The sequence below is a fragment of the Elephas maximus genome, chromosome 4 (assembly GCF_024166365.1).
Source record: "Elephas maximus indicus isolate mEleMax1 chromosome 4, mEleMax1 primary haplotype, whole genome shotgun sequence".
Classification (NCBI taxonomy): domain Eukaryota; kingdom Metazoa; phylum Chordata; class Mammalia; order Proboscidea; family Elephantidae; genus Elephas; species Elephas maximus.
The window spans coordinates 83,857,584-83,870,255 of NC_064822.1; the positions used below are offsets into that span (position 1 = coordinate 83,857,584).

General features: G+C 37.0%; 1 protein-coding gene across 10 annotated transcripts in view; it reads right to left on the reverse strand.

The window, feature by feature from the left end:
- DNAI7 (dynein axonemal intermediate chain 7) overlaps positions 1–12,672 on the reverse strand; it is a 72,298-nt gene that overhangs the window by 26,222 nt on the left and 33,404 nt on the right. For all 10 annotated transcript variants that reach the window (XR_007517138.1, XR_007517137.1, XM_049882635.1 and 7 more), the window contains 2 exons: positions 12,286–12,389; positions 10,296–10,611 (listed from right to left, as the gene is read on the reverse strand). Coding sequence is in view for 8 of the 10 variants with exons in the window: in XM_049882635.1 (XP_049738592.1) it covers positions 10,296–10,611; positions 12,286–12,389 (420 nt within the window). In the remaining 2 variants the exon portion in view is untranslated. The remainder of the gene's footprint in view (positions 1–10,295; positions 10,612–12,285; positions 12,390–12,672) is intronic.

Below are 12,672 nucleotides of genomic sequence, written 5' to 3' on the forward strand. Positions count from 1 at the left end.
TGACGGCAACAACAACAAAAGCAAGGAGCTTTGATGCTAGGTTTTTACATGGGGTATTCTCATGGATTTTTAATTTATCCAAGGTGATCACAAGAGGTCCCTGAATCTCTAGGCTATTTCACGTTCCATTCTTTTCCCTCTGGCCAGAATAGAACACCCTTCCTTCTTTCCTTCCTAGACTCCTCCATGCCTATCAAAAGATTCAGCTGAAATGCTGCTTCATCAGAGAAGACTTCCATCTGCTCACTCTGTTTTTATTTTGGATTCATCTTGATCTCTTAACCCCCAGGCATGCTCTCTCTCGTTGCACACATGAGAATGCACGGTGACTGCTACTCTTCTCCTCCACAAGAGTGTTAGCTCATTAAATACAAGGACCGTGGGAAATTCCTTATAGCCAGCAACTAGTAAATGTTGACAAATCATTTAATATATTTTACATAACAGTTTTATATTTATGCTAAATCCTATTTGTTCAGAGTATCTCAAAGACAGAGGCCACTTTTAACTTGAATTTTACCAAGTCCAAAGACCCACATACTATCATGCATGCCCCTTAGATCGCATTTCTGGTGATTATCGCTTTTTAAAAAATGTTTCCCATAACTGTGCTACACTTAGACTCTTATAAACACTTTGTAAGATGTATTAATAGGGAAGACATTATTACCCAATACCTATAGTACTGCTATTTTTACATATTTAAATTAACTAAAATATAGTATTAAGAGCCCTCTAGTGGCAAAGTCCTTAATAGACCATGAAACAGGAAAGGCACAAAGTTTGTAACCAACTGTGTCAGAGTAGAACTGTGCTCCATAGGGTTTCGATTGCTGATTTTTTGGAAGTTGATTGCCAGGCCTTTCTTCTCAGGCACCTCTGAGTGGACTCAAACCTCCAACTTTTTGGTTAGCAGCTGAGCATGTTAACCATTTGCACCACCCAGGAACTCCACATACTTGTACCATTTTCTAAATCTAAGAGATCTAATTTTTAAACTAAGTACTAAATAAAATAAAATAATGGGTTTTTAGTACCGTGGGTTTTTTAAGTACTAAATACCCGTTATTCGTGATTGTATCACATATCAAGCATAACTCAGGTATTCTGGGCAAAAAATTCCTTCATTATGGTACATATAATATTGGCCTTACAAATAAATTACTACCCTCCAGATTCTTTAGAAAGATATGAAATGTGACTATTTATAATAAAATATAGGGTCGCTATGAGTCAGAATCGACTCGACAGCACTGGGTTTGATTTTGGTTATAAAGAAATATGCCAAGCTAAAAACATGAAGGTTAGCAATTTATCCCAAATCACGAAAAATAAGTTGTAAAAATAGGTGCATTTCTTCCTCTAAACCTGAAATAGTGAGTTTGCCTATTCACCTAACAGGTTATCCCTAACACATACACACACACACACAAATTGAGTTGCATGAATTTCTATGCCAATTTTTAAAACTCAGAATACAATCTTCCATAATAATAGTGTTATACATGATAGGTCTCCTATTGCTGTAATTATAAAGAAATACATACCTAACCATCATCCATAAATATTGCTTCAAACTCAGTGAGTTCCAAATGGAAAGCTAGGAATAACCTTTCCAGAAGCCTTGTAGTAGTGGAAATCACGCTGGTAGTGCAGTGGTTAAAGTGCTGGGCTGCTAACTAAAAGGTTGGAGGTTCAAACCTACCAGCCACTCTGCGGGAGAAAATTGTGGCAATCTTATTCTGTAAAGATTATTGTTGCTGGGTGCTGAGTCATAGAGACTCCTATGTACAACAGAACAAATCATTCTCTAGTCCTGCACCATCCTGGAGCCCATTGTTGCAGCCAGTGTGTCAATGCATCTCATTGAGGGTCTTCCTCTTTTTCACTGACCCTCTACTTTACCAAGCATGATGTCCTTCTCCAAAGACTGGTATCTCCTGATAAAATGTCCAAAGTACGTGAGATGAAGTCTCATGATCCTTGCTTCCAAGGAGCATTCTGGCTGTCCTTCTTCCAACACAAATTTGTTCATTCTACTGGCAGTCCATGGTATATTCAATATTCTTTGCCAACATCAAAATTCAAAGGCACCAATCCTTCTTCAGTCTTCCTTATTCATTGTCCAGCTCTCCAATGCATATGAGGTGATTGAAAATACCATGGCTTGGGTCAGGTGCACTGTCTTAGTTATTTAGTGCTGCTATAACAGAAATACCACAAGTGGATGGCTTCAACAAACAGCAATTTATTCTCTCACAGTTGAGTAGGCTGTAAGTCCAAACTCAGGGCATCAGGTCCAGGGGAAGGCTTTCTCTCTCTCAGCTCTGGAGGAAGGTCCTTATCATCAATCTTTCCCAGGACTAGCAGCTTCTCAGTGCAGGGACCCCCCGTCCAAAGGGTGTGCTCTACTCCCTGCACTACTTTCTTGGTGGTATGAGATCCCCCTGTCTCTCTGCTCATTTTGCTCTTTATATCTCAACAGAGATTGACTTAAAACAAAATCTAATCTTGTAGATTTAGTTCTGCCTCATTAACATAGCTGCCGCTAATCCCATTTCATTAATATCATAGAGATAGGATTTGCGACACATAGGAAAATAACATCAGATAACAAAATGGTGAACAATCACACAATACTGGGAATCATGGCCTAGCCTAGTAGATACATATTCTGGGGGGACACAATTCAATCCATGACACACACCTTAGCCCTTGAAGTGACATCTTTGCTTTCTTAACACTTTAAAGAGATCTTTGCAGTAGATTGGCCCAATGCAATAAAAAAATCGGTTAATTTCCTGACTGCTGCTTCCATGGGAGTTGATTGTGGATCCAAGTAAAATGAAATTCTTGACAACTTCAATCTTTTCTCCATTTATCATGATATTGCTTATTGGTCCAATTGTGAGGATTTTTGTTTTCTTTACATTGAGGTATAATCCACACTGAAGGCTGCAATCTTTGGTCTTCATCAGTAAGTGCTTCAAATCCTCTTCACTTTCAGCAAGCAAGGTTGTGTCATCTGCATCTCGCAGGCCGTTACGGAGTCTTCCTCCAATCCTGATGCCCTATACTTCTTCATATAGTCCAGTTTGCCAGGTTATTTGCTCAACATACAGACTGAATAAGTATGGTGAAAGGATACAGCCCTGATGCACACCTTTCCTGATTTTAAACCATACAGTATCCCCTTGTTCTGTTCGAATGACTACTTCTTGATCTATGTACAGGCTCCACGTGAGCACAATTAAATGTTCTGGAATTTCCATTATTCACAATGTTGTCCATAATTTGTCACAATCCACACAAGTCGAATGCCTTTGCATAGTCAAGAGAACACAGGTAAACATCTTTCTGGTACTCTCTGCTTTTAGCCAGGATCCATCTGTCATCAGCAATGATATTCCTCATTCCATGTCCTCTTTTGAATCCGGCCTGAATTTCTGGCAGTTCCCGGTCGATATACTGCTGCAACCACTTTTGAATTATCTTCGGCAAAATTGTACTTGCATGTGATAGTAATGACATTGCTTGATAATTTCTGCATTCTGTTGGATCACAAGTATGGATCTCTGCCAGTCTGTTGGCCAGGTAGCTGTTTTCTAAATTTTTTGGCATAGATGAGTAAGCACCTTCAGCCCTGCATCCATTTGTTGAAACATTTCAATTGGTGTTCTGTCAATTCCTGAAGCCTTGTTTTTCACCAATGCATTCAGTGCTGCTTGGACTTCTTCCTTCAATACCATTGGTTCTAGATCATACGCTGCTTCCTGAAATGGTTGAACACTGACCAATTCTTTTTGGTACAGTGACTCTATAAAGATAATAGCCTTGGAAACCCTATGGGGTAGTTCTACTCTGTCCTATAGGGTCACTATGAGTCAGAATCGACTCAATGGCAACAAGTTTTATCATCAGGTACTATGCTGAATCACTACACGGGATCAGAAGTGCTGAGAAGACAGGAGTTTCCCAAGAATTTCTACTGACAGGCTTGCAGATTCCCTACTGGTAGCAGAAATGGTCCCCAGCACACTCAACAGTAATTGAAAGGGTCTTAAGTATCTCTGATATACAGAATATGTTGATGAGGATAGGGTTGGACTCCCTGATACGGGTTGTTCACATCAAACTTCTTATAAGTCATGGCCAGCTTATAATCACTTAACAAGCCATTAATTCACTTATTTCTTCATTCATTCAATAAACATTTATTGAGTACCTATCATGTATTATGTGGAGCCCCGATGGTGCAATGGTTAAGAGCTCAGCTGCTAACCAAAAGATAAGCAGTTTGAATCCACCAGCCACTCCATGGAAATCTTATAGGGTAATTCTACTCTGTCCTATAGGGTCACTATGAGTCAGAACTGACGTGACAGCAATGGGGTATCATGTATTATGGGCTATGTATTTTTTTTATTGTGAATATGAAGTTCCTAAGTAGTGCAAATAGTTTGCACTTGACTACTAACTTAAAGGTTGGCAGTTTGAACCCATTTAGTGGTGCCACAGAAGAAAGTCCTGGCAATCTGCTTCTGTAAACGTTGTTGTTGGGTACCGTCGAGTCAGTTCCAACTCATAGTGATCCCATGTGACAGAGCAGACCTGCCTCATTGGATTTTCTAGAATTTAATCTTCATGGGAGCAGATTGCCAGGTCTTCCTTCCCATGGAGCCGCTGGGTGGATTTGAACTGCCAATCTTCCGGGTTAGCATCTAAGTGCTTAACTGTTGTGCCACCGGGGTTCTAATTCTGCAAACATTACAGCCAGGAATACCCTATGGAGCAGTTCTCTCTGTAACACATGTGATTGCCATAAGTCAGAATTGATTGGACAGCAATGGATTTGGGGGGAGTTTGTGTGTGTGGTCATTGTGAATACAGAGTCTGTCAAGAAATTCGTATCCTCAAGATACTAATTTAGTGGTTAAGGCAAGAATTCTAATAATTAAACAGAATGATAAGAGCATCGTGGAGGGAACGTCTAATTTAATCTGAAGAGAAGGGGAGAATTTTGCAAAGGTAAAATTTAAGGTAACTCTTGAAAGACAAATAGAAGTTAGGAAAGGTAGGTGAGGGTGATGGGAGGAAGAAAATTTCACAACGAAATAATAGCAAATGCAGTGGCAGAGAGGCTTACCATGAATGTTTCCCCTTTAAAACTAAAAAAAGAAAGTAGCTTTATGGTTTCATTTCCTGTTAGGAAAGGAATGTGTGCTCAGTGCTCATTTACTAAAAATTCAAACACTACAGAAGTGTATGAAGTAAGGAGTAAAAACTACTGATAACACACCACCTTCTCACCTTTTTCACCTCTCCCTGCCCCCCTGCCATCACCAAACACACCCACTGTTTGCTGAGTAGGCTTCCGGAATTTTTCCTATGTATTCAAAAATAAATATTTTTTCTTCACAACAATGGAATAATATTACAAATAAGTTTTTTAACTTAAAAAATCATAACAATATATCTTAAGCCTCTTTTCAAATAAAAGTTTGTAAGGTCTACATTGTCATTTTGAATAGCTACAAATATTGTATTGTTTGGATTTTTTATAATTAAATCGGTGGACTTTTTTGCTACTATAAAAATATTTTAATGGGCATCTTGGCACATTCAATTTCACTTACTTGTTTTATTATTTCCTAATAATTACAAAAAAGTATACTCACTAATCATAGACACATTTCCATAGTGCCAAATTGCCCTCCAGAAAAATTACACCAATTTATATTCCTCACAATAGTATATGAAAATGCCTGCTTTCCCCCCTGCCTAGTCTGAGAAAAAATTATAAATTATTGGTTCTACAATGATGAATCTGTAAAACATTTCATAACATGGAGGAATCTGGAAGGCATCATGCTGAGTGAAATTAGTCAGTTGCGAAAAGACAAATGTTGTATAACACCACTATTATAAGAACCAGAGAAATAGTTCAGACAGAAAAGAAAATATTCTTTGATGGTTACAGGAGTGGGGAGGGAGGGAGGGAGAGGGGTTTTCACTAATTAGATAGTAGATAAGAATTATTTTAGGTGAAAGGAAACACAACATAATACAGGCGAAGTCAGCACAACTGGACTAAACTAAAAGCAAAGAAGTTTCCTGAGTAAACTGAATGCTTCGAAGGCCAGCGTAGCAGGGGTGGGGGTTTGGGGACCATGGTTTCAGGGGACATCTAAGTCAATTAGCATAATAAAATCTATTAAGAAAACATTCTGCAGTGCACTTTGGAGAGTGGCATCTGGGGTCTTAAACTCTAGCAAGCGGCCATCTAAGATGCATCAATGGGTCTCAACCCACCTGGAGCAAAGGAGAATGAAGAACACCAACGACACAGCATAATTATGAGCTCAAGAGACAGAAAGGACCACATAAACCAGAGACTACATCAGCCTGAGACCAGCAGAACTAGATGGTGCCCAGCTACAACTGATGACTGCCCTGAAAGGGAACACAACAGAGAACCACTAAGGGAGCAGGAGAGCAGTGGGATGCAGATCCCAAATTCTCATGAAAGGACCAGACTTAATGGTCTGACTGAGGCTAGAAGGACCCCAGAGGCCATGGTCCCCAGATCTTCTGTTAGCCCAAGACAGGAACCATTCCCAAAACCAACTCTTCAGACAGGGATTGGACTGGGCTATGGGACAGAAAATGATACTGGTGAAGAGTGAGCTTCTTGGATCAAGTAGACACCTGAGACTATGCTGGCATCTCCTGTCTGGAGGGGAGATGAGAGGGCAGAGGGGGTCAGAAGCTGCCTGAATGGACACGAAAATAAGAGAGCGGAGGGAAGGAGTGTGCTGTCTCATTAGGGGGAGAGCAATTAGGAATATATACCAACGTTTATATAAATTTTTGTATGAGAGACTGACTTGATTTGTAAACTTTCACTTAAACCACAATAAAAATAAAAAACTCTAAATTATTGGTTCTTAATTCCCTGTTGGGGCAGTGGTTAAGAGCTGAGCTGCTAACCAAAAGGTCGGCAGTTCAAATCCACCAGCTGCTCCTTGGAAACCCTATGGGGCAGTTCTACTCTGTCCTATAGGGTCACTATGAGTCAGAATCGGCTCAATAGCAACAGGTTTTTTTGTTTTTTTGTTTTTTTTTAATTCGATTACTTATAATAATGATTTGTTTGGGCATAAAATTTTAAGGTCACATCATTTGAGCTCAGAACTCAATGAACTCCTTTGACTTCTATCATTGAGTGTTGTAACCCTCTTCCCCCCTCCCCCCCGCCACCAAAATGTTTGGCGTGCATAGGATTTGCCTTTTGTTTAAACTCAGAAATCCACCAAGCTATATTAGCTGAATTGAGTTTGACTTTTAAATCTGAAGACACAAATTTTTCCTCACCTCAAGAAAATTTTATTTTTGTTCTGATTACTTCTCCATTCTCAACTTCTGGAACTTCTTTTACATAGATATGAGACCTCCTAGTTCTAGCCAGCATTTATCTTTTTTTTTGACATAAATTTCATTATTTTTTCCCTTCTTTTGAGCTGATTTTCTTTATAAATCCAGGGATTATTTTTACCCCCTGAAATCTTCTCACACCTGCACTGCTCAGAATTAGCTGCAAATTTATAGGCCCAGTTAACATTAAAGTTTGCTCTCTCTCCTTTTCTATGCAGCCTACCTTGGCAAGTAGTTTTGAGGTGGGGCTTTCCCATAACCCCCAATCCTCCTTCAGCACAGGGAATGGCTTTCCCCTCCTGCCTTGTTGTACTTACCATTAATACGGGATTCTTTGGCTTCTGTGGAAAGCATACAGACTTCAGCATTAGTCATACTAGATTTTTCAAAATGTCATGGAGTTTGATAAAGAATGATAAAGCACACATGCATAATCATCTACATACATGACCTATTTGGTGGTGTCAAGAGGATTTGTTCCTGAAAATGAGGGTGCTGACTGAATGTAATCCTCACCTTCTAGACAAGAACCCTTCTTTTTTACATCCCCTGATAATGCACAGTTCCTCCAGCCAGGTTCCCCCATCTACCACTTCCACAATTCTTGGTCTAGCTTCCCTGGCTATGGAGATGGTTCCATTGCTTTCATAAAGTAAAATAATTTCTGCCTTTTCAGTAATTGCCTGGTGATCTTTGCTTTGGGTTTTCTAAACTATTTCTTTGAAGACATCATCAATATGCCATAAAACGTGCATTTTACCATCCAGTGGAATTCTTTGCCTTGGTACACTGGTGGCATTTTCAACATTAGTATTTGCATTTCTTTAGTCATAGCTATAAGTTGCAACTGTTCTACATAACATTAAATAATGACAGAAAAATCCAGATGTATTAAACACACTGGTAAGAGCTATTCAAACTGAGAACAGCTTAGTCTGGTACTTTTGAGCTCATTGGCTAAGAGTGAACCCTCTGACTTTCTACTACAATAGATGACATGCCTTGGAGAAAATGTATTAACTGTACTGTTCTGCACTATGATGAATTCATCTGCTTATGTTTTTAATATAAACTATTTCCTAAATTAACAGAACTGTAATAAACCAGCACTGCATGAGGCCGCTTTAACTGAGACAGAATACATGAAAAAGAATTGCTGTAGTCATGTAAATTCAAGGAATATTTTAAGCAATATGATTTCTAATTATTTCACAATTTTCTAATTAATAAAGTTCTTTTGTAAAATTTCAATGAGTTTCTGTAAAAAATTAATTATAGAAAATTAATTGTGATACAGGAACTTGTGGGGGAGAAATTACCCAATATTTGATCATATCGAAATGAAACATTTTTAGATACTCTTTTCATATTTGCAATAATTTTAGTATCTTTTCATATGTTCTTCAGTTTCAATGACAAATCCCCCCATATTTTAAGTTAGGTTAAATTTTTAAGTGATTTTAAAGTGCATATTTAAAAAATAAGTCCAGGGCCTGTATACTCGTTCCTGTTTTTTTTTTTTTTTGTTGTTGTTTGTTTTCTCTCTCTCCTTAGACATCATTTTGTCACTTTCACTCACAACTTATTGATTAAAGCAAGTCACATGGCCAAGTTTAACTTCAAGAGGATGAGGACTGTAATCCTCCCATATGTCCAGCAAAGGGGATGGAAAGAAAAGATCATCTAGTAATGCTACTACACTACCTGACAGGGAAAATGAAATTATTTTTAAACCTCTATTGCTCAAAGAACATTTTAACAACAATGACAAATTTTCAAAGAACAAATCATTTTTCCACCTCTCTAAAATATCAGCTATATACAGGCTTATGGGTTCTCTTCCTGTTACATCTTTTTAATTTTTATATGGTTATATTCATAATCTAAATATTATTCTTTTTACTTACTATTATTTTATATCCATTTTCCATATTGCTATAGTCTTTCTAATTTTTGATGCTGGTAGAATACGTAAAATGAAGTTTTTCAATCAAGTATATTTCTAGAGTATCTAGTAATTCCTATTCTGATTTCAAATTTACATTCAATGTAATCCTTAACCATCACTTTCATTTAAAGAAGATAAACCAATTCTTATAGCATTTGCAGAAAAACTGGATACCTCTGTTACTTCCTAAAATGATTTCCACAATATCCCTATCTTGACCTTTGACTATGGCCAAACGAACAAACAAACAAACAAAACTGCTTAGGGCTAAGGAAGTAGTACTAAATTCTCGGGACAATTTATTCAAACATAATAAGTAAGCAGATTGAAAATTCTGGAAATAGAAAAATGAGCAGAAACCAGCTGAAGGAAGTATGACTATCAAATTGTTGGAAACATATGTGATAATAACTAATGATGTCAAGTTTTAAGAGAACAATATTTTAAGAAAATCAGTTTTTACATAAAATTCATTCTTACAAAAACAAAAGCTAGGGAAGTGACAGTAACGTAAGATAATCCTTCAGTTTGTGAAATTTTTTTACGGCAGGTTCTGTTTAATGGCAAGTTCCCTGTTCCCTTAAGTGAGTTTGAAACATAATAAACACATAAAAATTAATGCTTCAAATATTTTCAGGAACATAAGTATATAAAGGAGCAATACCTGTACTGAACTTTACGAAGCTGAAACACCTAGCTCAACTATGAATGGTGACTATTAATGGAAAGCAAGGAATACAAAAATGCACATTCAAAATTGAGCCCTTGCCAAGAAAATTACATTCAGGCAATTTCTAGTTGTTTAGGAAACATTTTGAGGTTCCTTCAGGGAATCTAATAACACTTACTACACATAAAAAATATATAATCTTTAATATATATATATATATATATGTATTTAAAGGTGTCCTACCATTTGTACTTCAGCATCACCTTCTTCCTTAACTTTTACTTCTTCATGAACCATGACAGATTCACTTCCTGGTTGTTTAGACTCTTCTTGGTCCTCTTTGCTGATTGCTTCTTTTACAATGTCCGTATCTTGATTTTTGACAGGCTCAATTATTGTGGAAGGATCTTGTTCTACTTTTAATGGTCGCGGAACAGGGCACAGTGGAGTAACATGATCATAGCGAGTATGTAGGAGTCTTAGAGCAATGTCACATGTTGCTAGTATCCTTGGAATTTCAAATCCAATATTTGTTTCAGAGAAACTGATACTTCTGTACCTGTTATTAATTAATTTTAATACAAAGGATGAGGTCCTAGGAAACTCTAGATCTGTTGCAAATATATACCTAATGAGCATTTCTCTCCACTTTAACTTCACTCCAGTTTTGAGTCCCAACTGTACTTCCTTTCTTTGCATCATTAATACTCTCCTGAGATCCATGACCCCACATTTTTCTCCTCCATCTCTGACAGGTCTTTCCCATTCTCCTCTTTGTGGAAACATCATCCTAATCATCCCCTCAATGTTAATATTACTCAGGTCTCAATCCATGGCTCTTTTCTTCTCCTTCTACATAATCTCCATGGATGTTATTATCCCTATGGCTTCAATTTCTACATATATCAGAAGTTTTTAACATGGATTCTATTTTTCCTGAGGTGGGATGGTGGGAAAAGTCATCTCTGGATGGACTTTAAGAGGTCAAAAAATGTCCTTACATACATGTCAGCAGATGTAAATTATATGATACTCAGAGGAGTCTGTGATTCCCAAAAACGTAAAAACCATTGATCTATAATGCTGATGACATCCAAAAATGTATCTCCAGTTCAGCTTTCTCTTAATGCCTTCAGACAGTTGCAATTTGATATCTCATAAGTATTTCAAACTCAATAACTCTAATACTTAACTCACCATCTTCACAATTCCCACCACCATTACCATCAAGATAAAAGAAAACTGGGTCTGTTTCCACTATTTCTTATCTTAGTAAAAGATAGCTTTTACTTCTCTTCTTAAGCCTGGGGAGTTAATACAGGGCTATTCATATAATTTTTATTATTTTAAAAATATACAGATTTATTTGCTTCATTCTTCTGCATGTGATAATTTTATAATGGAAAAGATTAATAATATTGTCTTTGATTAAAATCTCATAGTGTTCTCATATTGGGTTTTTTGGGTTTTTTTTTATTAAAATAAAACTACAGAGTATTTTACAGCAAATGGAACTTAGAAATTATTTTGTTCCTTCCTTTTGCTAACTATGGAAAGTAAAGTACAATTTTTTCCTATGTCTTTTCAGAGCTGGGGTCAGAACCTTAGCCTCTTAATTTTTATTCTGGTAATTTTTCCTTAAAATTTTCTGCCATGCTAATTCATTTAATTTGAAATGTTTAAGATTAAGCAGCAACCACATGACCATAAATTTGTCGTTATCACTACCATTTATCAGAAACATGTTGGTTTGTTGAAAACAACTGGGAAAACATTACTTTAATACCTTAAAAATAACAAAAATGAAAATGCATTATCTTTAACATCTAACAAAGATAAATGTGTGTATGTGTATTTTAAGTTTGCCATGCAAAAAGCACCTACCTCTCCTTTTTTCTGGTGGGGGGGGTGACAATAGGGAGAGACCTGATATTTACTGAATGTAAACTTGTACCAGGCACCATGCTATGATCTTTACATACATTATTGTTTAATCCTCAATCCTATCAAGTTACATAATCATTATTTTACTGGTAATGAACCTGAAACTCAACAGGGTTAAGTAAGTTGACTAAGGTAAACTGCAGGTCTTAGATTTGAACCCAGGCAGCTGACTTTCTAACACGGGCTTTCCCAAGTACCTCATACTGTTATGCAACAAGCCTTCTTGCCTGGAAATCAGGATGTCCCTAATGTCTTTTCACTACAGGCAAAGTATCAACCATGGGAGTACCTTGGATTCTTCTTGAGGTTTGCCCACAGATACAGTGTAACATTTTCATGTTGGATAATTTTTTCCATATTTCCACTGTCCAGATCTGCCAAAGTACTAGCTTGCTGTAAGAGAAAAAGAAACCATTATAAAGGATTAGAGGTCTCTTAAATAATGCAACTTGGATAAGTTATTTCATCATTTAAGCGTTGGATTTATTACCTAAGTGAATAACTTGGGTAGAAATAAAATTCAATCAACATGACCAAGAATTGTTTTTAAAAATTCTCTGAAGGATACAAAATACATTTACTTAATTAACTAGCCTTTCCTTTTTCTGCTCAGTTTCTCCTAAAGTGTCTAAGGATTAAAGTTGCTCCTGTATTCCCAGTTAACGCTTGTGTATTA